A 26,851-nucleotide genomic window follows, 5' to 3' on the forward strand; every position below is an offset into this window, starting at 1 on the left:
CGTGAATAAACACAAAATCTGCGGCCACGACACGCCGCGTGAGCACGTCGGGAACGTTGATATCGTTTCTTCGCTAGTATATCGGTTAGTATAACCGCCTCTCAATAGGGAGCTTCCTAATAGGAACATCGCGGTAGAGCAGGGTTCAACTCCCTGGCGGAGAAGATGCATCCTCGTGAGAGGTTGTCCACCTTTTGCTGTCGGTGTCAGTTGAGCACGTGGTTGGGGTGGAGTGGGTTAAGTGGTGAGATCTGCCTTCCGAGGTTTCGGGTTGCATGCGACGCCTACACTTGAAACCCCATATTCTCCGAAGATGACGGAGATGTAGATTGACGTGCCCGTCTGTATCCAAGACGAAGACGTGTTCGTCAAAAGGCCATGTCCGTCGAGCATCCGCCACACCCAAGCCAGTTGTGATCCTTTTCGTGTACCATGTCAATGCCATTACCCCTCACGATCCACCAGCTCCCGTACAGCTTTCAACTTGTCCCCGTCGAGCCGCCACTCCTCACCGCTCCCGAACCCGAGCACTTTGCCAATGGCAACGGCACTGGCGTCGGGAGGTGGTATGATCCCGCTCGCGCTGAGATGTGCTTCTTGCAACAGTGGTGCTCGATTACGCAGTTCTGCCAACGACATGGCGTTGATGCCTGAAGCGGGCAGGATGGTAAGCGGGAAGGATGACGAGGAGGATTGCAAGTGTCGTGTTAGGGCGTCGAGCTCGGCCGCTCCTTCGAGCGCGGTAAGGGCGTGGCCGGACGTGAGGATACGTGTGATGCCTGGGATTGAGGCGAGTGTGTCGCAAGCTGCGTACTGGTCAGAATAACATGCAAATGGACTTGTACCCACCCCGTTGCCACGATGGTGTGACGTCAAACGCGCGATGGAAGGTCACTGTTGTTAGAGCCGTTTCAACACGGTGTCCAACTCACCTTCCATTCCTTCTGCAGCCTTACACAGCTGTGTAGTGACAGCAGTATCCACCTCACCCTCCACCGTGAGACACCCAAACACCACCCCAACGGCACCAGCCTCCCTCGCGGCCTGAATGTCGAGCAGCATGACCTCGACCTCTGCCGGGGTGTAGACGAAGGACCCGGGACGTGGGCGAACCATCACCTGAACGTCGGCGTCAGAATAACCGACCCACACGCAGCACTGTAAGGGAACCCTACCATGAGCCCAATGTGTGGTTGGTCAGCACGCAGTGCCCGCACCAGGCCCATACTGGGCGTCAGCCCGCCGCCTGGTCGTCAGCAAGGGGGGCCCGCCAGACGGAATTGGGGCAATGCCTCACCAGCTAAAAGACTTGCGCAGACCTCGAAGCGGTCCCCGGGGCCGAGGTACGGTCCGGCGGTGCGTGCCGACTCAAGCGAGTCGATGCAGATTTCGAGTGGGAACGGCATGCCAGAGTTAGTGAAGTGGGCGGAGATGAGAAGTGAGTGGAGGGATGTTTGGTTGGTTGGTTAGCGTTTGGGTTGGACGGGGTCGGCTTTTGCTGGCAAACGAGAAGGACCATGCAGCTTGACGTCGCTGCTCTGTGCAGTGTACACACCATCCGATAGCTCTCTGTGTGACCATCTATCTCCCCACGGCCCATATGCATACGTCCGTCCCCCACACCCACAACAACAGACGTCGTTCACAGCTCTCCTCTGGCAACGGCCTTGCGGGGCCCAGCCATCTCACCCGCCTCACTTGTCCGCCGCTCACCGCCCTGCCGCCGCCCAATATGTATTTCAACGGCAATAGGATCCCACTCTCGCATTACTGAATCCGTGGGCCCCCTCTTTCATCTTCCAACAACACCCACACCAAAAGACCTCCACTGCCCACCATGTTCCCGACAAGAGTGATGCTCAAGAAGGCGATGAAGTTGAAGCCTCAGAAGGTCCAAGCATCAGACTACATCGGCCGCGGTGGTGCCGTCAGGACTGTCCCCCTCGTCCGCATCCCGAGCGAAGCTCGCATCTTCCCCTATGGAGCAGCCGATGTCAAGGATGAGACCAAGGCGCTCCTTCGCTTTCCCAAGGGTGGTATGGTGGTGAATGACGGTGGTAGCGAGGGATGGGCCATTGTTGGTGATGCCGAGGGAAGGAAGCTTGCCGTTGAGGTGCGTAACAACATTTATCATGTTCTTCATTCACTGACCTGCGCAGACTATTCTTGGTCGCCATCGTATCACCCCCAGCACGCCTCCTCCAGGCCCACTTCCCGTCGCCCAACAAGAAGCCCCCATGAGGTCGATTGATCCGGAAACCTGGAAACCCGTTGTGTATCTGGCCTTTGCCAAGCCGTCAGCGACCGGCGAGTTCATCGACTACACGGCGCGCTACGGTCACTTGGAGGAAGGCGACAGCAATACTTTGCGACACACCTTGATGTCGGCCTACCCACCTAGCGAGGCAGCAGGAAACAACGTCTTCCGCGCTCTCAATAAGATGAACCTCTCCCACCTTATCGACATTCCCGCCGTCGCGCTGAGCAGTGGCCAGACGCGTCGCGCGCGTATCGCAGAGGCCCTCGTGGCCATGCCCAGCATGATCGTGCTCGAGGACCCCATGGCTGGCCTGGACCCCGCAAGCCGCGAGCTTGTGACCGACACTCTCGGCGATGTCAATGCCACTCAGGACGAGGCCCGCATCGTTCTCGTCCTCCGTGACAAGGGCGATGAGACCCTCAATGCCGAGTGGATTACACATGTGTGCGAGGTCAATGACGGAACCGTGTGGGTTGGTACTAGGAATGAGTGGCTCGACCGCAAGTCCCGCCAGCCTATAAATCACGACGACAAGAGGCCAGAGGGCAACACATCGACGAATGCAGCGCCCATCGTGCGTCTCCAGAACGTCTCGGTGGCGTACGGCGAAGGGGAGCGTCCGATCATCAAGAATGTCGACTGGACGATTCGTCCCGGAGACCGCTGGCACCTCCAGGGATCTAACGGTGAGCTGAAAGTTTCTCGACAAGCTGCTGACATCCAGGCTCCGGCAAGACTACCCTCCTGTCGGTCCTCCTCGGCCACCACCCGCAGTCGTACTCGCTCCCCGTCTCGGCTCTCAACCTCTTCTCGCAGCCCCGTCGCACGATCGCGACCCCGGTCCTGAGGCAGCTCATGGGCCACCTCTCGCCGGAGATCTTTGCCGCCTTCCCGCGTAACATGGGTCTCTCGGCCGCCCAGGCCATCGGCTCGGGCTACGAGGGTGTTTTCTCGCGCCGCAACCTCGCCCCAGAGCAAAAGGAGCGTATCCTGTACCTCATTGGCTACTTTTCCGAGTTCCTCTCGTCGTCCAAGCAGCACATCACCGACGAGGCAGCGCTCAAGGAGCTCGCCAACAGGGAGTTTGCACACTACACCAAGCCCCAGCAGGCTCTGCTGATCTTCCTCCGCGCGGTCGTCGCGCGCAACCCCTTCCTGGTTCTCGATGAGCCCACCCAGGGCATGGACGAGAACATTTGGAAGAAGTGCACCGAGTTCCTGTCCGAGGAGTGGTCGCAGATGCGTGCCGAGGGCAAGGAGCAGGCCGTGGTGTGCGTGAGCCACTACGAGGACGAGGTGCCATGGAAGCACGGCAAGGTTATCCGCCTCACCGACGGTGTTTCCGAGGTGATCGAGTAACCGCCCACATCCCCCACCTGCAGCTATCATCATCCTCTGCACCCACACGCACCTACACCTACGCACATCACTTTGCCATTTTGCGTTTGCTACGTCTGGCACTTCTATGCATTGTATCCACTCTCTAACCTGTTGTGCCCCTTGTTCTCAATGGCCTGCCTTCCATCTGAAAGGGGTGACTGGTGCCGTGCGCGGAAGGTGTGGCGCAAAAACAGCGGATGAATGGTGGAGACGGGATCGATCCCTCTCGAACGTCAGAGCCCCCTTTTGATGGCGCCGCAGTCACCTTGTTGACGCGGCACGGTTTGCAGCACAGGGAGAGCGCTTGCATGCGTGCATGCATGTGTGCATTTGACTGGCCGCTGTTCGGAGGACACTGGGGGGTGCACTGCAGTGGTTCATAGCTCGTCGTCAATGACGCAAGGTTTAAGCGCCGGGAGCAGAAAGGGCCATGAATATGAAGCAGCTAGTGATCCACCCATCTCTAACCCCATCTCATGTCTCTTCCTCACTCTTCTCCGTCGCCGACAATGTCCGCGTCGGCAGACCCATCAAGCGTAGAAGACGACTCGGGGGACATTGCCCTCTCCCTCCCACGATCGACATCGGACCGCGCCCTCTCCGACGCCATTGTCCAACACAGCTTGGCTCACTCCACCCGCTCCTCCTCGAGCGTCGCACGACCCGCCCACCCCTCGACCGTCACGCCGACACCACGGGCAAGGAGGGATGTGACCGCCCCGGCATCCAGTACACCATTAGCGAGGAGGTTGTGGAACGACGCCGCCGTTGCCAATGGCTACGCCGCACCTCAGGCATCCCCACCCCGATCGGCAAGCGCATCCAGTCGTTGGCCGGATCTGTCGGTTGATGCTGGCCCTAGCAGGCCATACTCCGCTGCTGCCAACCCATGGCGTCCACCATCTCCCTCTCCCTCCCCCTCACCGACGCCGACACCAGTGAACGAGTCACCGCAGTCAATGATCCCAACTATTGGTGTCAACGGCCCGAGTTCGGGTGCCGGTGACTCGCCCACCATTGCCGCAAGGCGGCAGATCACGCGCTCACACTCGTTGAATGTGCGCATCCCAAGCGTTGATCTGACCCAGCGGTCTGCGACATCTGTGGTCTCGGCAACGTCTTCGCAACCACCGCTGGGCCTGCCGGCGAGCAATACCCACTTGGCACCGTCGCCGCGCCCTCCACCTCTAGTGGACGGCGAGACGGCAAACAAGATGTCGCGATGGGTCAAGGAGCTCGTGGTCTGCAACTTTGACCTGGAGCGAGGGCCTGTCATTGAGCGCCGTGCCGTCGGGAGGCGATGGGGCCCAGGAGAAAAAGAGAACGTGTAAGAGTCTGCTGTGTGGCGTGAAACAGAGACCACTAGCTGACAATCGACAGCGCTTTCTCCTCCTTCCCAGACACATCGCTGTTCACGGAGGGCTCTATCCAGTTCAGCTTCAAGATCCGTCATGTGCCTCCCGACCCAAAGTCGCTGGCATACCCAGAGCCCCCCTCGCCCTTACCCGCCAGGGCAGACGAGGCAGTGCTCGCCAACAGCGCAAAGCCCCATCATGCGCGCAAGTCGAGCGTACACCGCGACAAGGCGGCAGAGTACCGCGCTTGGGACGAGCGAGGCCGCGAGTGGCTGTACGGGTTTGTGTGGTTCCAACAGAGGCGCGACCGTGGCATTGCACGCGGGTTCATGCAGGTGAGTGTATAATTCGGACCTAGCACACAGTTTGCTGACGATACAGAAATCTGTTGTGATCCTCACGCACCTCCCATTCCCTGCGCTATTCTCTGCCGTGCTTGCGCGCATTGCCCCAAGCTTCTTCAAGTACGGATACAGTGCGCTCGAGGTTGCGTGCCATGGCATTGCGTCATGGCCTGACCCCTGCCCCGACGCCCTGCTTGAGCTGCCGCTCCTCTCAGAGGTGCTTACCGTCAAGCTGCCCGATTCGACGGACAACCCGCAAGTGGCTGTCGGTGCCACAAAGCTCCGCGGCGAGCCAGAGCCCGTGAGTTCAAGAATACATCTCAAACTGACTGCCATTAGACCCTTGCGTCGTTGCCCCCTTCCACGCCCCTCCGCGCGTTCGCGACGTTCCTCCCGTCCCTCTGGTCCATTTGGGAGTGCCTAGTGCTAGCTGAGCCCGTCCTCGTCATTGCGCCAGACCCGCGCACCTGCTCGGAGATTGTCTGGTGGCTGCGCGAGATGGTGCGGCCTATCCCCCTTGCCGGTGACTTCCGGCCATACCTCCACATCCACGACCACGACTTTTCGCTGCTCGTCAACTCGAACAAGCCTCAGGCCGGTGTCGTGGTGGGCGTGACCAACCCGTTCTTCCGCAACGCGGCGAGTCACTGGCCCAATGTCATCGCGGTGCCGAGCGGGCGTGCCAAGCCGCGCACCCAAAACCAGCCAAAGGCGGATGCGCCAGAGGGTTTCTTGACAAAGAGGAACCGGAGTGTCCAGAAGGATCGCGCGTTGTTGAAGCGCCTCGAGGCCCTCGTAGCTGAGGGCAAGCTGGACGACCCGGAAGGCAACGAGGCGCTCCGCATGCACTTCCAGCAACTCACGGAACGCATGCTCGTCCCGCTCAACCGATACTTTCAGACTCTTGTCCCGCCACGGTCGCCAGCCATGTCTGCTTCCTCGTCGAGCATGCACATGCCCGTTTCGACCAGCGGCTCCAGCACGCCCAACCTCCCTCCCCCACCCGCCCTGTCATTGTCAACGCTCAAACCCTTCTCCCACCCAGCGTTCCTCACCCACCTGCGTACGCGCGGTCCCAACCCATTACTCTTCAAGGCGAAAGGCCTAACGGGGAAATCGCGCGTCGAGAATGACTTTTACGCCGCATTCTGTAAAAGTGGCTGCTTTGCAGGCTGGCTATCTGCCCGCGTCGAGAGTCTCGGTATTGCCGTGGCGAGCAACACGCTCGCAGCGACCGACACGGCAACCCAGGCCAGCAGACCGAACAGCAGCCACTGGCCTCAAGTTCAGTCGGACATGGGACTCGGTCTCGATGTCGACGACCGATTCAGCGCCAGTACCCGCTCTAGCACGGATGTTTCCGCTTCATCGTGACAGATCGAACAGAGTGCCAGCGGGCGATCCGCAGCAGATCTAAGAGATACTGCGCGCGCAGACTGCTGCACCTGACGATCCCTTTCGCAGCATCGGTCGCGAGCCAGCCTTGGCGCGCTGGCTACATGCAATCCGACACACCCTTAGACGCGCTCTTGAACCCACCTTTTTTTTTTCTTGTGTCATCTACTACACTACCACACCCACCAGCATTGTTGTACGGAGAGTCACACCGAGCATTTTCTCATGGCACTGCCCTACCACCATACATCTTCCTACCAACTTCTACATCTTCTTCCTTTCTACCCATGCAAATGCGATAATGCCATGAAACGCGCCACGCGTTGTATATGTTGATTGACTGATTGCTCACCACGCATTGAGCGTGGCAGCAATGCGCTTCCTCTCCTCCCTCTCTCGCCTCTCCTTCTCAGCCCATTTCACTTTTGGCTTTTTGCCCACCGCTTCGCCGGGCTTGTTGGGTTTCACGCCCCGTGCTCTCCGCTGGGCACTGGCAATCTCCGCGGCTGTATGGGTGACTTTCTTCTCGGCGCGCGAGCGGCCCAGGCCCAGACGGTCGAGCTTGAGGGCCGTGGCGATGGGGGCGGTGCGTCCCGGACCGCGGGGTGCGTTGTCGTCGTCATCGTCGTCGTCGGAGACTGGGATGGAGATGGCACCGGAGGGCGAGTCAGAGTCCGAGTCGGTATCCCCCGTGAGGTCTATCGGCGTCGCCGAGCCAGATCCACTCGAGTTGGGTGGCGACCGAGGGCGAGGACGAGTCGGTGTCTCGTCCCGTTCGCGCTTCACTTCCGCTTCCCTCTCTTCCCATCCCTCTGGCCGTCCCAGGCCACCGCCGCCCCATCCAAGGGCTTCAAGGCGGGTGTATCCCACGTTGTCGGGACCCAGGGCGTATCGGACTCGAGGGGCTGGTGCTACCTTGGGGTTTGCAGTGTCAATGTTACCCAGCATCGAGCCGATGGAGGACGGTGTGGAGGGGCGGGAAGTTGGTGTTGACGAGGAAGCAGAGGCGCTGTTGGCCAGGGCTCGTCGGATGAACCATTCAGATCTGGGGACACGCAGTGGCGCAGGTGTTTGAGTTGTTGATGAGGTTGTCGTAACAATTGTGCTGGCCGTGGGTTGTGGTGGTGAAGGCACAGTCGGCGCCGTTATTGGCTTGACCTCGGTTTTGGACTTGCCAGCCGACAAGGAGCGATACCAATCCGCCACGCCACCAGCCTCCTGCCTCTCCCCCTCATCTTTCTTCTCCACCTCGCCCGCGTCGACATCAACGCCAAACCCGTCCAGCACACTGCGTCCCAGCTCGTCGTACGTCTGAGTAGCAGGCACGAATACTGGAGGTCCACGCCTGCCGCCATGGCCAGAAGGATTTGTGTGCCAGTCCTTCCAGAGGGACCACGAGTCGCGGCCCTGCGTAAGCCGAGGAGGAGGTGGTCGAGACGGGCCAGCGGAGGCGTTGGTGTTCACCGAGTAAGGAGTGGGATACTCGCCGTCGTCTGCGTCATAAGGAGCAGGCTGTGGACGCGACGGGCCTGCACGGATGACTACTGCTTCTGGGAAGAAGCCGATGCCTGTGCGGCGCGGACCGTCGTCCATCTTGAGATGATGGGGTGTTGTATGAGAGAGCGATTCGATGTCAGTTGGGTGGCGACTCATGTGGACCACCAGGACGGTGGGTGGCGGGATCAAATAGGCACCCACCCATTTGAACCTCCACCGGATGAGATCACTTTGGCTTGGTCCCCCAATGTTGTTGACACACCACTTCTCTCCATTCCTTCTTTCTTCATCACTCTGACCCCCCCTCAACAATGGGCGGCGTCATATCTATCCCTTGCCTGCCTGCAAAGCGTCGACGGCCATCTCCAACTTCCACCGTCCTCACCCTCTCCCCTGGCCACTCCGTCATCTCCCATCCTATGCCACTGCGGCCCACTATGGCAGGCCCAGGCGGTCGAGGCAGCGGGCTGGGACGCACTTCGAGCCACGCCTCAAGTCTGCAGCGATTCAGCGGCGAGACGAAGCGATACAGTGGCCAGTACGACGAGTACAAGATGTTCGAGCTCGGCAGTGACTACACCCACAGCGGACGCACGTCGGGGCTCGGGTTGACCTTGGGCAACACTTCCGACAGTGCCACCACCAGGTGCCATAACCGCCTGTCCTACATCGACAGTCCTAGCAAGCGGCGCTCTAGACAACTCGACGTTTTGCACGAGTACGATGAAGACGACGACCCATTCGCGGCGACAGCGGGCTCTCGCGCTACTGGTCGCTCCCACAAGAATCGCGACAAACGGTCTACCCAAGGGACCAGGCCCAGGCGGCGCAGCAGCGTACGCTCGAACCACTCGGGCCGTTCTGTGGGTTCGGGTTCGGGTTCAGATACCAGTGCATCGGCCTCGCTTTCAAAGAGGCTCAAGCACCGTCGCCTAGCCTCATATCGCGCATTCACGTCGACAGTCAAGAGTCTACCGAGCAAAGACCCCCGCCACACTCCTCACCACCGTCGATCAACATTGCGCAAAGTTCGCCGAGTCGACGGCTGGGACCTGATACGCTCTGGCGATGTCGCCGGCTGGGACGTGAGTTGTGACGCTGGGTGCAACCGCACGCAGGTGTAACATTGCATGGCGTGTATCCCCGTTCCCCCATGAACGTGGGTGTTGTGCAACCTCATGTCGAGCGCAACCAAGTACGACGCCCGCGACCAGCCTCAAGCGTTACTACCACCAACCACCCTGTTTCCAGGCCTAACCCCTTGTTCGTCAGACAACCCTGTTGCCATCTTCTTCCTATCGCACATCTTGAACGTTATGCTTCTATCCCCGAAAAATTGCATCTTGCACCCTTCCAGCAAACCCCCCATGTCGGACCAAACAGCCAGCCGGTCCTTTGTTCTTGGCAACAAACCAATCCCTTTACGACATCACACCCTGTTCCATCTCCTTCACGACCCTTTAACACACCCATCCCGTTGTCATCACCCCCACTATCGTCTTCCTACATTCATTGTGCAGTTGTAATGCATTGGACAGTGTACAGTACGCCCCTGTGGCCCATACTGTCACCACCCCTAGATCTATCTTTGTCTAACTCTGTGTATCGCTTCTAATAACCCAACACCTTCTTACGCATCTTGAGCGCATTGGCCCTCATCTCTCTCGTCTCTTCGGTCGACTGCGGCCAGCCACCAGGCTTTCCACCGCCATCAACCCCTCCTTCGCCAATAGCCAACAACCATGCGTCCTGGTTATCAAACTCGGCGGGACACCCGACAGTCTTGTCGTTGGGCTTGTCCGTCGCGCGGCGCAGCGGGGGTAGCGGCGGGATACGGTCGTGGGTGTAGGAGAAGGCGATGAGGCGCGCCGATGCTTCGCCAAGGGGGAACGGGTTGACAGCATAGTCTGCGCAAATGTCAGCAATCAGGAGCGGCGAGTTTTGAGGGGCCAAGCTCACGGAGACCGATGAATGCCAGCGTCGGGTCCGGCTCGTAGAAGGTATCGCTCGTGTTCAAGTTGCGGATATCCTGTCCTCCAGCCCTTGGTAGGCCATTGCTCGCGGTAGCCAGCGCTGTTGTGACGGGATACTTGTCCCATGGAGCTTTATTGTCTGGGAAGAACGGGTACGAGTACAGGTATCCCGTGGCGAAGACCAGCGTGTCCACGTCGGAAAGCGTCGTGCCGTCCTCGAGATGCAGGCTTGTTCCATCGTCCCCAACACTCAGAATCTCATGCACGACGTTGATACGCTTGGCCCAGGCAAAATCGTCGTCCCACACTGTATCCCCGGGCTTCAGGCCGCGTACACTGTGATAGATGGTGCGTTTGGGGTTGGCGGGGTGATCCTCGTCGTCGATGGCGAGCTCGCGCGCAATGTCTGATCCACTCGCGCGGCTGCCCACCACGACAACATTCTTGCCACGCTGAGAGACCGGATTGCGCCACCAGCGAGAGTGGAGCAGCTGGCCCTTCCATCCATCCAGCCCGGGGATGGGCGGGAGGAACGGCTCATTGTAGTGGCCATTGGAGATGACGACGTGGGAGACCTTCTCGCTCGACTGGATGGTCGTGCCGTCCTGCTTGCGGTGTTCCGTCTCAACCGTCCATTTCTCAGCTGGATCTGTGGTCCCGCTAGTGTGGTATACGCCGGTAACGCGCGTGTTGAAGGATATGTGCGAGCTGAGGTTGTCGTCCTGGGCGTATTCCTGGAGGTATGTCGCGATTTGGGCGTGGGTGGGGAAGATGGGTGTGTCCTTGGGGAAGGGAGTGTTGCGGTAGTTCATGCTGGATGGTCAGCTTTCGAATCCACTGCCTAGCTCACATCTTGTTGGGCAAGTTGGTCCTCAACTTGTCATACATGGCTTTCAGTCAGCTCCTATAGTGCCTTGCCTAGCAGCTGATCGTCGCACTCACCACTCGGTCCATTTGCGCCGGGGTTCTCAACCTCGTTCTGAGCTCTCACCACCGGTGGCCCACTCTCACGCCACTCGACGTGCATCGTCCCGGGTTCCGACTCATAGTTCCACACTCCGCCAGCGCGGTCGCGCCCTTCATAAGCCGAAATCTTGTTGGCGGGAACGCCCGCGACGAGCAATTGGCGAAGGGCGACAAGACCAGACGGTCCGCCGGCACCGACGATGGCGATACGGGTGAGTGGAGGTAGGGGGACAGCGGGGGATAGAGTCATGCTGGGTATGGATTGTGGGTTGGAGGCGACAGTGTGCAGGACGAAGTGCAATGCAATGTCAGCAACGCAACGAAGCGGTCGAGGGGAACAGATGGTGCGATGAGCACGAGATCGGAATCCCACACAGGGGCCGCGGACATTGCCGACTCCTTATCAGTCTATGCTTACGTAATGATTGCTTGGGAGACCCTCGCTTTTCGGTTTCAAATGGAGCGGCCGCCAGTTGGTAAATCTAACTGTATAACTGGAATCTTGACGTGCACTAAATACCCCTTGATCCCCTTTTGATAGAAAATTGAAATTGACCCGGCAGAAACACACTACCGGACATAGAGCACAACTGCAACAGCACTCTATGTGTTTCTTGGTCTGGCACAACACAACTTTAGCCTAATGGCCCTCCTAATTATATTTTCTAATTGCTTTGTGATCGGATCTCTTGGAACTCCACTTCGTGTCTACTGATCGCGACTAAGCGGTGCCGACCGAGGCATGGAGAGAGAGCAACAGCAGTAACAGCGGTACAGCGGTACAGTGGGCAGCTGGGCAACGTGTCCATTGCGCACCAATGCACCAACGTTCATACCGAAAAGGCAAGCTGCGCAGGTCGCATCCTGTTCTATCTACAGCACTCGACCGCCGGCCCGGGACACCGATTGCCGACGCCAAGGCGTTCATAGCTCCACCTCGGCCACGACCTTCTGTATACCCAAGCAGCAACAGGCGGGGACGGAATGCAAAGCGAAGGAGACAGACGAAAAGCGCAGGAGCTTGAGAGATTGGGGAATGAGGAATTTGAGCGTGGCCTGTCTTGGCTCGGCGCGTTGTCCACGATCCATGATCCAGTGACCCATTTGTTGTTGTTCGGGAGTTGCGCCTGCGGTGGTAGAACGGAGGCCGGGAGGCCAACACCGTCGGGCAATGTGCCTTTTGTCGACAACCCGGGCCCCCCAATGCAGCCCTTCTGCTCCTCTCGGCGAACCCCCCGTGCACAGTCGGGGCTGGCGATGCATGTGTAGAAAGGAGCACGACGAGAGGGAGCTGGGTGGACGGACGGGCTTGGCCGGGGGTGACCGACGGCGGACCGACCTCGTGTCTCCTTTTAATGTACCCCGGACTCTGCTGGTCCCTCTTCTTCTTCTTGTCTTTCTCCACACCACACGCTTGCCACCCACTCCACCCCATAGACATAAGACTCATCCACCATGCCAGACGCGTCCGTCCCCGACACCGCTCCCACTCCCAAGCCCCCTGCTATTCGTACCCTCAAGGACATTGAGTGCTGGGGGCACCGCGGCGCCTCCGCCTTCCTCCCCGAAAATACGTGAGGCCGGACTGCCCCCCTTCTACCCCCCCCTTCACGAGCGAGAGCATGCGCGGGCAGCAGCTATCTAGAGTGCTCGCGCGCTCCGCACCGAACGACACCTGACGCTTCAGGCTGGCCAGTTTCCAAGCGGCCATCAAGGAGGGCGCCGAGGGCATTGAGAGTGGTACGCAACTTCGTGGCGACGCGACTGCACGTGGTCGACATGTCACCGGAGCGCTGACGTTTCAACCACAGACGTCCATATCACGTCCGACGGCGTGATTCTCATGTTCCACGACCCGACTCTGGACCGCACCACCACGGGTACTGGTGCGATCCACACGCAGCCGTGGAAGGGCGTCATCGAGTGGGTCCCATGTCACCCGCTCCGCAGCAGCCGCTGACAAGGAAGGGATGTGCGCACCGTCAAGGAGCCCGTTCAGCCCATCCCCCGCTTTGACGAGCTGATTGACCTCCTCATGCTCCCCGAGAACCAGCATGTCATTCTCAACGTGAGTGGCCCTTCAGAGAGACGGCTTATCCCAGATCGACTGCAAGATTCAGAACAACCCCGAGGAGATGTTCGTGAGTAACGGGACCGAGGTTACGCTCCACAGCTAACACATATCAGCCCGAGATGGCCCGTATCATTGCGTGAGTTGGACGTGGAGTGCAACGCCCGGGCCACATCTTACAGCAGGTCGCATGAGAACTGGGAGACGGTTCTTGCTCCTCGTCTGATCCTCGGTCTGTGGCACCCGATCTTCATTCGCCCCGCATTCAAGTACCTCCCCAAGCTCCGTCGCTACCACATTGGCATCTCGCCCTCGCTCGCCCGCAAGTACTTCTGGGACGCGTGCGAGGGCTTCTCGATCGCCTTTGCGATGCTCATCGGCTCGGACGGCCAGGCCTTCATTCGTGACTGCCGTGCCGCAGGCAAGGAGGTTTGTGTCTGGACAGTCAACGACCCCAACGAGATGCGTACTGCTATCGGCTGGGGTGTCAAGGCCGTCCTCACCGACAAGGTCGCTGCGTTTGTTTCACTCAAGCGCGAGGTGAGTTACGGGACCTACAGCGGGGCTAACTCTGCTAGATCCTTGCCGACGAGTCCAAGCTTGCCATCCCGGGCCTGTCGGGCTACCTCTTCCCGTGGTCCAACTGGAAGTACTACTCGGCCACCCATGTATGCGCAGGCCTCCTCGTGAACCGTTTCCTTCGCTCACACGGATCTCTAACTGTTCCTTCTTTGATCGACGACTCATCATCATTGGATCTCGAACCACCTGCAGTTGTGGCTGGAGCGCACGCAGCTTGATGTTCTCCGCACTCTCTGCTTCCAACCGGGCCCACTCGTCACGTCCGACATCTCCGAGTACGCAACCGCCAACGACAACGACGACCTCAAGGCTGCCCCGGCCGCTGTGGCCGCGGCTTAATATCGCGACCAGCCCTCGCACTCCTCGACTTACGAGGATGTACCACCAAACACTATATCAACCTCGCCACCAAGGACCATTTCTGTAGACAGGTCTTCTGCCTTTCTGTGAACGACGTGCTAGTTAGCCGTAGATTTTTCCAAGGCCATAGCACCATCACCCTCCCACCTTTCCTATCCCGTCCGTCCACATCGCTCCCCCTCCCATTTTATCCGTAGATTTCGCACCCTTCACGGCACGTCGTAGCCCAACCTTGTGCATGCACTTTGCGCGCCTAGTGAAGCAGCATTGGATGTGCGTCGTCGCTGTTTCCAACAGTCGATGCCAGTGGCACTGCGGCGGCTACACAGGGTCGTCGGGGCGCCGGCCGCGCACTAGTCCAGCAATTGGGGTATCTGCAATTCACAGTAGACCGTAGCTGCACGACTGGGACCGACTCCGCCATCTATGCGCTGCCAGTGGACGGCGACGAAATGGACGCGAAGGGGAGGCGGGGGTTCGGCGTCCGTCTGCGGCACCAACGAGCGGAGGCCGGCGTGCCGACCGCGGATCTTTGGATCTTTGGCTGGGGCAACATGACACAAGATGAGATCATTCAGAAACGCGCGCCGGGTGAGATTATTTCGAACCGCACTCCATTCCGCCTTGTCCTTTTCCACCCACTCCACTCACCATGCCCAAGGCTGATATCGACTACTCGCTCTACCTCGTCACCGGCCGCGAGCTGCTGCCTGAGGGCAAGGTGCGTGCTTTTCCGCGTAACCCAGCTGCTATGTCACCCTCCTGGCCACAGCTAGGCAACAACGCTGTATATCCTCATCTCCAATCACAACTTCCTTCCCACACTCCACAATGAGTGCTCGGGATTGTGCGGGAGACCACTGAGCAGTGACCACCCCCCGCCTTCTTTCCGCTGTCCATAAGCCCACTGACACTCCCCCGCAGGACTACTACGAGTCGCTGGAAGAGTCTCTCCAAGGAGGCGTGACTGTCGTCCAGGTCCGCGAGAAGGACATCGACACTGGAGAGTTTGTCGAGATCGCGCGCAGGACAAAGGAGATTACGGACAAGGTGAGTTACTTGTTGTTTGTGAGGTGTCAGGGCGACATGGACGCAGCTGTGTTGTTGCATCTTGTCCCGCTACCTTCACGCGTCCCTCGCCGTCTCCTCGACATCAAGCGACACGGCAAGACTGGGCTTGGATCTGTCGCTGATTCCTCAGTACAACGTCCCTCTCCTCATCAACGACCGTATCGATGTCTACCTTGCCGTCCGCTGCGCGGGCATCCACATTGGCCAGAGCGACATGCCTCTCGCTCAGGCGCGCGCCCTGGCCGGTGACGACGCTGTGATCGGTATCTCGGTCGGAAACATCGACGAGGCACAGGCTGCTATTGCTGGACACGCCGACTATGTCGGTGTCGGCGCAGTGTGGCCTACGGGAAGCAAGGACGTGACCAAGAAGGTCAAGCTCGGCCCAGATGGTGTTGGTCGTGTGCTCGACGTGTTGGCCGAGTCAAAGACCCCGGCGGTGGCCATCGGTGAGTAGGAGACAGAACGAGCACCGCGGGTAGGACTAGCTGACAAGTATTCGTCTCACCCGATTCGATGTGCACCCATTCCAGGCGGTATCCACGCTCCCAACGTCCCCTTCCTCCTGCACGGCTCGATCTCGCCCAACGCGCGCAACTCGCTGGACGGCATTGCCGTCATCTCTGCGGTTGTGGCTTCCAAAACCCCGCGTGAGGCCGCTGCCAACCTGCGTAACATTGTCGACAGCTTCAAGCGCGTGCGGCGTAGCGCGCCTGCCGCTCCTGCGTTCGTCCTCGAAAGCTCGCCCGTTCGCTCGACCGAGGCGCTCGTCTCTGGCGTGGCAGCGCTCATGGAGGTGATTCAGCGCGAGGTCCCGCTTGTGCACCAGGTGAGTGGAGCTTTCATGTTTTGTGTTTTCAGCTCTGACACTCTTTTACAGATCACCAACAACGTTGTCATCAACGACAGTGCCAATGCCACCCTGGCCATTGGTGCTTCCCCCATCATGGCCACCAACCCTCGCGACGTCGCCGATCTGTCCCCTGCGATTGGCGCGCTCCTCGTCAACTTTGGTACCATCACAGACAAGGAGGGCATGCTCGTCGCCGGCCGCCAGGCCAACGTCAACCGCAAGCCGCTCGTGTACGACCCCGTGGCTGTTGGTGCTACTTCCTTCAGGAGGGAGACTTCGAAGGGTGGGTCAGATGGATGTTTGCGTGATGGGTAATCTGACAATGATACAGAGCTGCTCGCGCACTGGCAACCGACCGTCATCAAGGGCAACGCCGCTGAGATTGGCGCCCTTGCGCAGCTCACCGAGGTCGAGTCCCGCGGCGTCGACAGTGTCGGCAAGGGCTTTGCCGACCCGGCCAACGTCGTGCGCACCTTGGCACGCAAGCGTGCCGCCATTGTCGTCCTGACCGGAGAGGAAGACTACCTGTCCGACGGCGACGTCGTCCTGCGTACGTCCAACGGCCATGCGCTGCTGGGCAAGATTACAGGTTCGGGCTGCATGACCGGAACGCTTGTGGCCTCGTTCTGTGCTGCTGCTCGCTTGCACCACCTTGCCGGCGGCAAGGGCAGTGTCTTTGAGAACGACTCGCAGCTCGTGCAGGGCGACATGCTGCTGGGCGCACTTGCCGGCGTGCTCGTGTTCAACTGCGCCGCCGAGCGTGCTGCTGAGCGCGACGACGTCCGTGGTCCTGGCACCTTTAGGGCTGCGCTCATTGACGAGCTGGCAAACATGCCTGCCGCGGACCTCGTCAAGCGCGCAAAGGTCGAGATTCTGTAGATGGGCGGTAAAGAAGGTAATTGTAGCAGGGATAGAGCGAATGCATCCTAGGTAGTGAAGGAAATGCGTGTACAGGAGGGGGATTGGCTCAAGCGTAAAGACGCTGGAAGGGCATCTCGGACGTGGGCTGCAGCCAGTTCTTGGCATCATACTCTGCCCCGCCCTCAATCATGTGGAAAGTGTAAATCATTCGCGTCTTGGTTGACGGGTTTGGCGGAGAACGGTGCATGACGCTGCCTGCAAACGGAACGTCAGTTGAGCGCAAGAAGACACCGGGAACAACTCACCGTGAATCAGGACGAGCGCTCCAGGACCAACCGGCGCCTCTTTCCACCCGTCCAGCTCGTCCCATTTCTCTTCGTTCGGCTCGACGCCGGGAACGGTCTCGAATGTCGTGCCCCCTGCAGAGGCGCGGACGAAGCGCGAGCTGATACGGACCTTCTTGTGCGAGCCCGGGAGGAACGACTGCGGGTGTGTGAGCGAGTTTCTTGGTTACGAGACGATATTCCTAGCCATCCACTCACCAGACACCCATTCTCAGGCGTGCACGCCTCAAGCGCAATCCAACATCCCACAGCAGTAGGTGGGTCCGTGTAAAGGAACGTCGAGTCGTTATGACACGGCACTGGGCTAGGTGAGTATCGCAAATCACGTCACCTAGGCGCCTCCTCTTCAAACCGCTGCAACCCACCAGAACCGCCAATCTTTGGCTGCTTGCAAATAACCATACTTTGCAACACCCTTGGATCCTTCTTGCCCATGTCTTGAGCCACCTGCTTGATCCGGGGGTCCTCAAACGTGTATTTGTGGAACACGGGATCGAGCACAGCGAGGGCGTGACCTATCTTGTTGACGGAGCGTTCGCGCGGGACCACGAGAGAGGCGGGAGTTGTGGGAGTTGCGCGCGAGACGGCCGAGGGTTCGAGAAAGTATCGGATCTGACGGTGTGAGTGAGGACAGTCCACCTCAGTGCGTAGGGCTTGGAAGGGGAGGAGGACATGTGGCCAAGTGGGGAAGTTTGAGTGAGCGTCGCTGGCTTTCAGGTAGCCTCGGCCCAGCAACCGTACTGAACTCTCTTCCGCCCGCTCCTCCATTGCCCCTCCTACCCCCACCCACCAGCGAACGCGCTCGGCGCACTCACCTTATCGCCCGAGCCGAGGAAATACTCATCGCCGATATGACCCTCCTTGTCCTCATCAGTACGGAACGTTGTGAGCGGATGCCCCTCGAGGTCAAACTCATTGAGGAGCTTGTGGACGCGGTCGAGCATCTCGGTGGTCTCCGCGGGGGAGAAGAAACCCTCAAGGACGAGGTATCTGAAAGGTGTGAACAGCGATATCAGTGAGGGTGGAGGTGTCCATGGACGGCCAACGAGGGCGAGGCGGGATAGGTATGGATGGAGGTACGAGTCTGTATCAGCGCCGAGTCACTCGCGTCATGATGTTCTGGACATACCCGTCGTCCTCCCATTGCTGGAGCTGCTCGGCTGTGAGTACCGGTGCCATGGTGGTGAATGAGGGTGAGTGGACAATGGAGAGAGGCGTGTGTTCTTTTCTGGCCGGATCATGTGGCATTTGGTTCTCCTGAGCCATGACGATGATACGCGGATATAGCCGATGACAGCTCGCCTTCCAGTCCAGTCGCGTCGGTTTGTCAAGTCGCACTCTAGCTGCTCGTTTTTGCAACAGTAGCACTTATCACGGCCCTAGAAACATGCACGAAGGTGGATCTCCTACCCAACAAGTCTTCATAAGGAAGACTGCGAGGAAAGGTACCCTGGTATCTCGATACACAGGCACGTGAACATGACATACGAGGCCATACGAGTCGGTCACGCTCAAATCCAGTATGAGGTGACACATTGGCGCGAATTATACAGCCAGCACAGACCAGAGAACGAAGGAGGGTGAGCATGTGAGGGGGAGGGAGGGTGGTAAAGCTACAACATGGTGGTACAGGGCGCCGAGCGCAGGCGCGCTGGTGCCACTGGCGACGGGAGACGGTTCGTTTCGCGATTGGTTGCAATCGGTCGGGCTTGAAGCGGTCAAAGGTCAATCGCGCTGAGAGCCAGCGTGGCGAAAGGCAGAGACGACGGAGAGAGGGCCACGGCTCGCTTTGACGGAGAACGTGGCCGTGGTGAAAACGAGAAATGAGAGAGCCTACCCGAGGCCCCACATCCCGCTGCCGTTCTTCTCCGCCGCGCGCTGCGCGTTCTGTGCGAGGAGCTTTGCGAGGCCCGATTTTTTGGTCTTGCGCTTCTTGGCCGGGGGTGCTCCGCCGCCAGGAGGGATCGAGACGGGCGGGGCGGTACCGCCAGATGTCGGGGGAGGTACAACTGGGGGGTTCGGGTATGTCGGCGTCGAGGGGTGCGATGTGGGAATGTGCTGCAACGACGGCGTGCGCGACAACGCGTTGGGACCCGGGGAGGCCACGGGGGACCCGGCCGGGCTACCGTTGGACGACGGAGCTGCGCTCGAAGCAGGAGTCGTCGAGGTCGCCTCGGGTTCTTCGTTCTTGACCTCGGCCGCCAGAGAGGACTGCCTCCTGGTACGCGCGACAGAGCGAGCGGGTGGGAAACGCGCAGGCTGGGGCTGGGGACGACGGAACTTTGAACCACACGCGGTGCAGCGTGGCGACTTGCGGCGACGCTGAGGGGGCATCGCAGGCGGGGTGTTGCAGCCGTTTGCCATGGCGGCCAAAGTGCGGTGTAACTCGCGCTCGAGCTCGTCGGCGGGAGACGCATCCTCGCCCTCTGCGTCAAGGTCCGCGTCCATCGACAAGTTCTTGAGCTCGCCGTTGATACTGCGCTTGCGCGAAGTAGTCGTGGAGGAGGGTGTCGCACTGCCACTCTTGTCACGCAACTTGTAGGCACAAGCACCGCCAAAGCCCTCGCGCAACGCTCCGCAGCGGCCGCACCACAAGCTCCAAGCCATGCCTACAGTAGGCATAGTCGCGAGGAGGCGGACACGGGCGGCGCACAGGTGGTTAACTGCAGCCAGGGTCGTTGGGAGCAGCGACATGTCGAGCGCCGGCGCGAGGGGTGGGACGGACACGTCCGAGGGTGTCGCGCTGACAAAGCGGCCCATGTCGTGCGAGGACGGCATGGCGCCGAGAGGTGGTAAAGCCGACTGCCTACCCTTTGTAAGGGAAGGCGCCGAGTTTGCCGCGATGGCCGGCGGGGGAGCGCTGACCATCGTCATGATGGCGATGGGGATGGGGCGATGGAGGAAGGCGAGTGAAGAGGAGTGAGAATGGGTGGCAAAAAGGTGTGTGGACGGGAAGCGGGATCAAATGGTAAATGGGGGGACCGTGCAAGCGGGCTGTGTCGTGGCTCGGAGCGCGGGTGACTAGACCTGGATTTAAGGATGTCACGTGACCACCACCCAAGATTGGCGCGTGTTTCAGTGCCAAGGCCATGATATATGTGTCGCGACGAGGTTGCGTTGCTTGCGTTCCTTACATTCACTCATTCTCGTCAACATGCCCCCAGGCTGGCTTAGTGAGTTGGAACTGCCTGTGCTTATAGCTGACACCAGATCTCGATGCGACTCCCGAGGATGTCATGTTCGGAGGCGTGAGTGCTCTCGCTACAGCTCTGGAAACTGACAGGATCAGGAGAAGTCGGCTTGGCCGAGCCTCGAACTCACCAAGATGCAGCGCCTGATGGGCTTTGGCGCATGTACGTCTCTGCACCCGCAGGCCATTGCCTGACTTCGAGAAAGCTGACACTGGCGACAGGCTTCGTCGGCGGATTTGCTATCTCGCTCCTTGGAGCCATCTTGTTCTTGCTCGGACAAGGAGGCGCACTGGCAAGTGAGTATCTCGTCAAGCATGACGCGCAGCACGGGCGCTCGACGCAATGGTGTGCAATGAGCTAACGGGGCAGTTCTCTTTGCGCTGGGCGCCATCGTTTCCCTCGTCGGTACTGGTTTCCTCGTGTACGTTCTCTTCCCACTGCCCTTTCCCGTTGTTGTCTCAGCCTCTGTGGCCGGGAATTGCGGAGCCACGATCGCAGATCCAATTGTTGGCATGCTGTGCTCCCCACTGCGGAGAGTTCCAGCAAACACCACCGCCGCTGTCAACGCATCGCCTGTGGTGTTCCAGCGCGCCGGTCTAGTTGTCCGCAATGTGGGCCGCAACAACGACGGTGGTGTGGTGTGGTACACAGGGTGGAAGCACAGGCCCCTTCGGTCTGCCGTCGGCCCATTACTTGGCAACGCCGCTGGACAGTCCGATGGCCCAGAATACCTAGTATTCGGGCATGAGGCGCCCTGGCCGCTCTCCAAAGGTTCACTTGGGCTCGTCTCTCATCACACTTGAGTTCCTCCGGCAATGCTGACATGACCCAGCGGTTTTGCCACACAATGGAAGATGATGTGGAAGCCTGTGCGACTTGTTGCCACAATTATCATGTTCGCGGCTATTGTCCTTACGTTCGTCTCCGCGTTCGTCCTGCCTGCAGTCCTGTGCATCATCTTCGTCATTATTCAGTACCTCGCGTGAGTCCTCCCACCACAGCTGTGTGGCTGCGGATTGTTGTTGTTGTTGTTGCTGTTGTGATTGTGGCTGACTACCAACCGCAGTATGGCGTGGTACTCGCTCTCGTACATCCCATACGCCCGCACGGGTGTCAAGAACCTCGCGTCTGGTCTCTGGTAGACGTAGGCTCCGTGCGGCTTGGTACTGCAGGAGGGTGCATGTATGAATACACTACTATATCACTTGCCAACGTCCCACTCGCGGACGCCACCCTTGCGCGTATACTCCATGTCCATGACGGTCTTCTCGGCTTCCGTCAAAATGCTCTTCAGCTGCTCGGCGTAGCTCTTCTCCTTGTTTCTGCCTTCGTCGCGGAACCTCTTCTCGGGTTCGGGAGAGAGCGAAAGTCCAGGCGATTGGCGGCGACGCTTGACTGTCAGCTTCCAAGCACAGTGTCGCAGCTCACCTTCTTACCGCGCTCCTTGAGCACGGCCAGCATGTTGTCCCATCCCACGTCGACCACAGGTCCTTCCTTGGGGACGGCACCAACGTCCATACGCGGGTCATAGTCGGACTGGAAGTACTTGTCCATTCGCGAGATTGATGGAGCTTGGGGCTCGCGAGGTGGGGACGGTGGCCTTCCAGGTGGAGGAGGTGGTGGTGTCGGAGAACGGCGGCGGCTGGGACGTTCTTTGTCTCGCCTTCGGCGTCGTCGGTCGGCATCGTCGTCGTCGTCGTGATCTTGCCGCCTCCTGCCCTTGTCCTTGCCGTTACGGGTCTCGTCTCGCTCACGCCGGCTCTCTCGTCTCTCGTCGTCCGAGTCGTACCGCTTCGATGAGCGGCGCTTGTCTCGGTCGTCGTCGGAATCGTATCGGCGTGATCGGCGCTTGTCATATCTGTCGTCCTCGGAGTCCGAGGCGCGCCGCCTCCGTCGGTGATCATCCGAGTCGTCTCTGCGCCTCCGTTCACGGTCTTGGTCGCGCCGGCTATCACGAGCAGGAGAGCGCTCGCGAGGACGAGAAGGGGAAAGATCACGGTCATGTGGCCGCATACTCTCTCGCCTCTCGTCTTGGCGGCGGTCATCGTACTTTGACCTCTCCTTGCCAACGTGTTCGCGGTCTCGATCCCGGTCGCGCTCACGCTCCTTGGCCTTATCGCTGCGTCGCCCAGAGTCACGGCCCATACTCGCGAGCGCACCCCCAAACAGGCGGCTTGCACCGCTAGACCCGCCTGCTCCGCGCGACCTTTCGCCGCGTGTCGAGTCCCTTGCTGGGCCAGTACGCACCGAACGAGCGTCGCGGGCATCCTGAGCCTGTTGGGCTAACAGGGCCTGGTTGTGTCCGTCAACATTTCGAATGACGCTGGCGAGAAAGCGTTTGTTGGGTTTGGGCTTGTCCGGGTCAGGCCTTAAAATTAGTCAACTGCGTACAGTAATCTTTACAGAAAGAGGTAGGCAGGTACAGATACTCACGAGTCACGACTACTAGAGCCTCCCGAGCCGAGGTACGCACCGAGACCAAGTTCTTGCCACTTGACGTCGTTGGCCTTTGCCTCGGCTGCGAGGACGCGGGCAACGTGTGCGTCGAGGTCGGCGTCGGAGATGTTTTCGGGAACCGATGCGGCGGCCCTTACCAGCTTGTTGACGACGCTGTTGAGGGACGCCATTGCTGGTGATAGTGGTCGTTGTTGGTTGTTCAGAATGACATTGGGAGGAGTGGACCTTGCCTCCACCATCCGTCAGACCAGGGCGGGACCAAATATACACGAATTTGATTCCGGGCACTTGCGCGCCCATCCACGCGTTGACGATGAGCAAAGTGCGCGCGAGGGAGACACCTTCTGCAACATTCCAGCGGTCATTCTCCACATCTCCCACAGCTCTCCTCTCGCAGCCTCGACCACTTAGCTAGACAAGGAAGCACACACAGCTCTTATCAACCCATCACACCTTCCGCCAGCGAGCGACAAATCCAAAATGTCCTCCCTCGAGCTCATCAACCCGCGCGCCGAGAGCGTTCGCCGCACCCAGGCCCTCCAGGTCAACACTGTACGTGTCCCTTGGCGTGTAGCGACTTTGGACTTGTGAGGGATAGTACTAACAGGCAGGCTGGTGCTGTCGGTCTTGCCGGTGTCGTCAAGAGCAACCTCGGTGAGTTGTCCGCCTCCCACTGAGGGCAGTGGAAACTGACGTCCAGGCCCTCGCGGTACCATTAAGATGCTTGTCGACGGTTCGGGCCAGATCAAGATGACCAAGGTGCGTCAGTGGGATGGGTGTTTAGCTGACAGTGCAGGACGGCAAGGTCCTCCTCTCGGAGATGCAGATCCAGGTGAGTTGTGATCCACTCCAGTCTCGATGACGGATGTAGCTGACATTTCAGAACCCTACCGCCGCCATGATTGCCCGGACTGCTGTCGCCCAGGACGAGCAGGTCGGTGACGGCACCACCTCGGTTGTCCTCCTTGTCGGCGAGCTTCTCAAGCAGGCCGACCGCTACATCTCCGAGGGCGTCCACCCTCGCGTCATTGGCGAGGGCTTTGACCTTGCCAAGAAGGAGGCTCTTTCGTTCCTCGACTCATTCAAGCAGACTCCCGTCCTTGACCGTGCCAACCTCATCCAGGTCGGCCTTACTTCGCTCTCGACCAAGCTCCACGCCAAGCTTGCCCAGAAGCTCGCCGCTGACTGTGTCGACGCCGTCCTTGCCATCCAGCCCCCCGTGCCCGCCGCGGATGCCACTGGCGCCGCCGCCTACCGCGAGCCCATTGACCTGCACATGATCGAGATTATGAAGATGCAGCACCGCACCGACACCGACACCCAGCTCGTCAAGGGTCTCGTCATGGACCACGGTGCCCGCCACCCCGACATGCCCAAGCGTGTCGAGAACGCCTACGTCCTTACCCTGAACGTCTCGCTCGAGTACGAGAAGACCGAGGTCAACTCTGGCTTCTTCTACTCGTCGGCTGACCAGCGTGAAAAGCTCGTCGAGTCGGAGCGCAGGTTTCTGGACGAGAAGCTCAAGAAGATTGTGGAGCTGAAGAATGCCGTTTGCGACGTTGCCCTCGGCTCGGACGAGAAGCCCAAGGGCTTTGTCATTATCAACCAGAAGGGTATCGACCCCATGTCGCTCGACGTCCTTGCCAAGAACGGCATCCTCGCCCTTCGTCGTGCCAAGAGGAGAAACATGGAGCGCTTGCAGCTGGCGTGCGGCGGTGTTGCGCAGAACTCGGTCGACGACCTCACCCCGGACGTTCTCGGTTGGGCCGGTCTTGTGTACGAGCACACTCTCGGCGAGGAGAAGTACACCTTTGTTGAGGACGTCAAGGAGCCCAAGAGTGTCACCATGCTCATCAAGGGTGAGTGTTGGCAGTGCAGCTGCTTGCGGTTTTGTTTCGAGCTGCACCCCACGTCACATGTGGCTGACAACATATACAGGCCCCAACGCCCACACCATGGCTCAGATCCAGGACGCGCTCCGTGACGGCTTCCGCGCAGTCAAGAACGCTATTGAGGACAAGTGTGTTATTCCCGGTGCTGGCGCCTTTGAGATTGCCTGCTCGCAGCACCTGCAGACCGCGCTCAAGGCCACTGCCAAGGGCCGCGTGAAGCTCGGTGTGCTGGCGTTCGCCGAGGCGCTCCTCATCATCCCGAAGACTCTGGCGGCCAACGGCGGCTTTGACGTGCAGGACGCCATTGTCGGCCTGCAGCAGGAGGCCGAGGAGACCGACGACCCCGTCGGCCTCGACCTGCGTTCCGGCGAGCCCATGAACCCCATCACCGAGGGTGTCTGGGACAACTACCGCGTCAAGAGGCAGATGCTCCACTCTTGCTCGGTCATTGCCGTCAACCTCCTCGGCACCGACGAGATCCTCCGCGCCGGCAGGTCATCGTTGAAGCCGGACGCCAACGGCATGTAAGCTACTACTTCTTACCTTTTAAAAAGACACGGAGGGGACGACGTAGATATCTGATACTGGTTTGCGGCATCGGCGGTGTATGCATTGGACGTGATATTTGGAGTGGCAGTCAAAAGTGCACGCTAGCACGGCACGAGCTTTCATTACATCCGTCAGACGACAATGGTCACCTGTCAGTTGACGCTCTGGCCGTGCTGTCTCGAGCCTCGTACACACCGCAAAGCAGGGGAACAGACCCGGTTGAGGCTCCATGACATTACAGTGCTAATACAATTCGACCAGTCTCCACCATTGCCCGTCCGCTCCACTACGCCTTATTGGCATGCTCGCGCTTGAAGCGTTCAAGGAAAGCCCTGAAGTCCTCCACGTCTGGGAGGACCTTCTTGGTGGCCTCCAGGTTGATATCGTAACCTTTCGCGTCATAAAACTGGAGGTCAGTAACAACATCATACATGCCAACGACCACGCACCTTTGTGAGCTTGTTGGCGTGCGGGTCCGACCACAGGCCAATGGTCGCCACGAGACCCCAGGTCTCGGTTGGAGGTCCGCCCATGACGTCCTTGTAGATCTCGACGACCTCGGACATGCTCAGTGCGTCGCCAGCGAGGTAGATTGATGTATTGGCATACGTCTCGGGCTCGTGCAGCGCCTTGGCGCCAGCACGCCCGATGTCGCGCGTGGAGATCATGGCGAGCTTGGCGTCGGGCCGCTTGTGAAACGTCTTGCGCAGCAGAATGGTGCGGTACGCTTTGAGCGTGAAGCGCTGGTCGGGCAGCCAGTTGTCCATAAAGTCTGTGTCTGCGAGCATGGTCCATTTCATGCCGGCGTCGTTGGCTTTGAGGTGGCGCTCGACAGCGCGCTTCGTGTCGAGGCCGTCATGGCCCAGCGTGACCGTCTCGTCGTGCGAGACTGACGCGTAGATGAAGTGCTTGACGCCCCACTCGGCTGCGGCGTCCACGATCCTCTTGCCTTCGCGGCCCGTCAGAAACAAAACAGAACAGAACAGAACCACCCCCATAGACACGTACCCTGCTCCTCGTCCTCCTTCTCAGAGACATAGCCCTGCACGTCAAAGACGCCGTGGATCTGGCCCATGAGGACACCCGTCGCCTCGAACGCCATGAGCGGGACGTCCATGTAGTTTTCGCAGTACACGGCCTTGACGCCCGGGACAGACGATACGTTGACGGGGCCCTTGGAGCGCGTCAACACGTGGATGGTGTAGTGTGGCGCCGCTGGGTCGGTGTTGTATGCACCCAGCGCACGGACAAAGGCCGAGCCTTGCTGGCCAGTACCGCCAAACACGACGACATGCTTGGTGGCGAGACCCGTAATGAGGGGGTTCATGACGGTGTCGGTGGCAGTCGTCATGGTGTGTGAGATTGTGTTGTGGGAATGTTATTGTCTTTCGGAATGGGCGGTATCGTCCAGGCCAAGCCGTGCTTATATCTGATATAGCTTCGGATCCGA

General features: G+C 59.6%; 14 protein-coding genes and 1 non-coding gene across 15 annotated transcripts; 8 read left to right on the forward strand and 7 right to left on the reverse strand.

Moving 5' to 3' along the window:
- Window positions 1-67: 67 nt before the first annotated feature.
- EHS24_002654 lies at window positions 68-164 on the forward strand. Its single transcript has one exon. It is a non-coding gene; the product is annotated as a tRNA-Glu (tRNA).
- A 280-nt stretch (window positions 165-444) lies between these two features.
- On the reverse strand, window positions 445-1,406 carry EHS24_002655 (uncharacterized protein; the record flags this gene model as incomplete). Its single annotated transcript, XM_028618385.1, has 5 exons — window positions 445-806; window positions 850-894; window positions 933-1,119; window positions 1,176-1,246; window positions 1,298-1,406. 5 exons carry the CDS (start codon window positions 1,404-1,406, stop codon window positions 445-447), a joined length of 774 nt encoding a protein of 257 aa, XP_028473341.1.
- A 431-nt stretch (window positions 1,407-1,837) lies between these two features.
- Window positions 1,838-3,619, forward strand: EHS24_002656 (uncharacterized protein; the record flags this gene model as incomplete). The annotated part of the gene is made up of 3 exons (XM_028618386.1): window positions 1,838-2,113; window positions 2,160-2,946; window positions 2,985-3,619. 3 exons carry the CDS (start codon window positions 1,838-1,840, stop codon window positions 3,617-3,619), a joined length of 1,698 nt encoding a protein of 565 aa, XP_028473342.1.
- A 530-nt stretch (window positions 3,620-4,149) lies between these two features.
- On the forward strand, window positions 4,150-6,713 carry EHS24_002657 (uncharacterized protein; the record flags this gene model as incomplete). Its single annotated transcript, XM_028618387.1, has 4 exons — window positions 4,150-4,967; window positions 5,021-5,330; window positions 5,377-5,640; window positions 5,679-6,713. 4 exons carry the CDS (start codon window positions 4,150-4,152, stop codon window positions 6,711-6,713), a joined length of 2,427 nt encoding a protein of 808 aa, XP_028473343.1.
- A 369-nt stretch (window positions 6,714-7,082) lies between these two features.
- Window positions 7,083-8,327, reverse strand: EHS24_002658 (uncharacterized protein; the record flags this gene model as incomplete). The annotated part of the gene is made up of 1 exon (XM_028618388.1): window positions 7,083-8,327. One exon carries the CDS (start codon window positions 8,325-8,327, stop codon window positions 7,083-7,085), a length of 1,245 nt encoding a protein of 414 aa, XP_028473344.1.
- A 341-nt stretch (window positions 8,328-8,668) lies between these two features.
- EHS24_002659 (uncharacterized protein) lies at window positions 8,669-9,355 on the forward strand (the record flags this gene model as incomplete). Its single annotated transcript, XM_028618389.1, has 1 exon — window positions 8,669-9,355. The coding sequence occupies one exon, from the start codon at window positions 8,669-8,671 to the stop codon at window positions 9,353-9,355; it is 687 nt and encodes a 228-aa protein (XP_028473345.1).
- A 487-nt stretch (window positions 9,356-9,842) lies between these two features.
- Window positions 9,843-11,420, reverse strand: EHS24_002660 (uncharacterized protein; the record flags this gene model as incomplete). The annotated part of the gene is made up of 4 exons (XM_028618390.1): window positions 9,843-10,138; window positions 10,191-11,017; window positions 11,055-11,094; window positions 11,147-11,420. The coding sequence occupies 4 exons, from the start codon at window positions 11,418-11,420 to the stop codon at window positions 9,843-9,845; spliced, it is 1,437 nt and encodes a 478-aa protein (XP_028473346.1).
- A 1,205-nt stretch (window positions 11,421-12,625) lies between these two features.
- Window positions 12,626-14,162, forward strand: EHS24_002661 (uncharacterized protein; the record flags this gene model as incomplete). The annotated part of the gene is made up of 9 exons (XM_028618391.1): window positions 12,626-12,744; window positions 12,858-12,910; window positions 12,982-13,093; window positions 13,139-13,238; window positions 13,291-13,311; window positions 13,358-13,380; window positions 13,427-13,781; window positions 13,820-13,909; window positions 14,016-14,162. 9 exons carry the CDS (start codon window positions 12,626-12,628, stop codon window positions 14,160-14,162), a joined length of 1,020 nt encoding a protein of 339 aa, XP_028473347.1.
- Window positions 14,163-14,835: 673 nt separating this feature from the next.
- Window positions 14,836-16,986, forward strand: EHS24_002662 (uncharacterized protein; the record flags this gene model as incomplete). The annotated part of the gene is made up of 6 exons (XM_028618392.1): window positions 14,836-14,904; window positions 15,108-15,233; window positions 15,385-15,703; window positions 15,788-16,083; window positions 16,135-16,390; window positions 16,439-16,986. 6 exons carry the CDS (start codon window positions 14,836-14,838, stop codon window positions 16,984-16,986), a joined length of 1,614 nt encoding a protein of 537 aa, XP_028473348.1.
- Window positions 16,987-17,074: 88 nt separating this feature from the next.
- Window positions 17,075-18,491, reverse strand: EHS24_002663 (uncharacterized protein; the record flags this gene model as incomplete). The annotated part of the gene is made up of 6 exons (XM_028618393.1): window positions 17,075-17,223; window positions 17,274-17,451; window positions 17,511-17,611; window positions 17,678-17,924; window positions 18,128-18,302; window positions 18,442-18,491. 6 exons carry the CDS (start codon window positions 18,489-18,491, stop codon window positions 17,075-17,077), a joined length of 900 nt encoding a protein of 299 aa, XP_028473349.1.
- Window positions 18,492-19,145: 654 nt separating this feature from the next.
- Window positions 19,146-20,186, reverse strand: EHS24_002664 (uncharacterized protein; the record flags this gene model as incomplete). The annotated part of the gene is made up of 1 exon (XM_028618394.1): window positions 19,146-20,186. The coding sequence occupies one exon, from the start codon at window positions 20,184-20,186 to the stop codon at window positions 19,146-19,148; it is 1,041 nt and encodes a 346-aa protein (XP_028473350.1).
- A 280-nt stretch (window positions 20,187-20,466) lies between these two features.
- On the forward strand, window positions 20,467-21,645 carry EHS24_002665 (uncharacterized protein; the record flags this gene model as incomplete). Its single annotated transcript, XM_028618395.1, has 7 exons — window positions 20,467-20,485; window positions 20,523-20,560; window positions 20,602-20,665; window positions 20,725-20,799; window positions 20,873-20,924; window positions 21,336-21,485; window positions 21,570-21,645. 7 exons carry the CDS (start codon window positions 20,467-20,469, stop codon window positions 21,643-21,645), a joined length of 474 nt encoding a protein of 157 aa, XP_028473351.1.
- A 59-nt stretch (window positions 21,646-21,704) lies between these two features.
- Window positions 21,705-23,130, reverse strand: EHS24_002666 (uncharacterized protein; the record flags this gene model as incomplete). The annotated part of the gene is made up of 3 exons (XM_028618396.1): window positions 21,705-21,898; window positions 21,940-22,871; window positions 22,937-23,130. 3 exons carry the CDS (start codon window positions 23,128-23,130, stop codon window positions 21,705-21,707), a joined length of 1,320 nt encoding a protein of 439 aa, XP_028473352.1.
- Window positions 23,131-23,440: 310 nt separating this feature from the next.
- Window positions 23,441-25,380, forward strand: CCT6 (T-complex protein 1 subunit zeta; the record flags this gene model as incomplete). Its single annotated transcript, XM_028618397.1, has 6 exons — window positions 23,441-23,512; window positions 23,572-23,614; window positions 23,661-23,719; window positions 23,757-23,792; window positions 23,844-24,819; window positions 24,899-25,380. 6 exons carry the CDS (start codon window positions 23,441-23,443, stop codon window positions 25,378-25,380), a joined length of 1,668 nt encoding a protein of 555 aa, XP_028473353.1.
- Window positions 25,381-25,687: 307 nt separating this feature from the next.
- EHS24_002668 (uncharacterized protein) lies at window positions 25,688-26,752 on the reverse strand (the record flags this gene model as incomplete). Its single annotated transcript, XM_028618398.1, has 3 exons — window positions 25,688-25,807; window positions 25,851-26,350; window positions 26,410-26,752. The coding sequence occupies 3 exons, from the start codon at window positions 26,750-26,752 to the stop codon at window positions 25,688-25,690; spliced, it is 963 nt and encodes a 320-aa protein (XP_028473354.1).
- Window positions 26,753-26,851: the final 99 nt, after the last annotated feature.

Source organism: Apiotrichum porosum, assembly GCF_003942205.1.
Source record: "Apiotrichum porosum strain DSM 27194 chromosome Unknown scaffold_13, whole genome shotgun sequence".
Classification (NCBI taxonomy): Eukaryota; Fungi; Basidiomycota; class Tremellomycetes; order Trichosporonales; family Trichosporonaceae; genus Apiotrichum; species Apiotrichum porosum.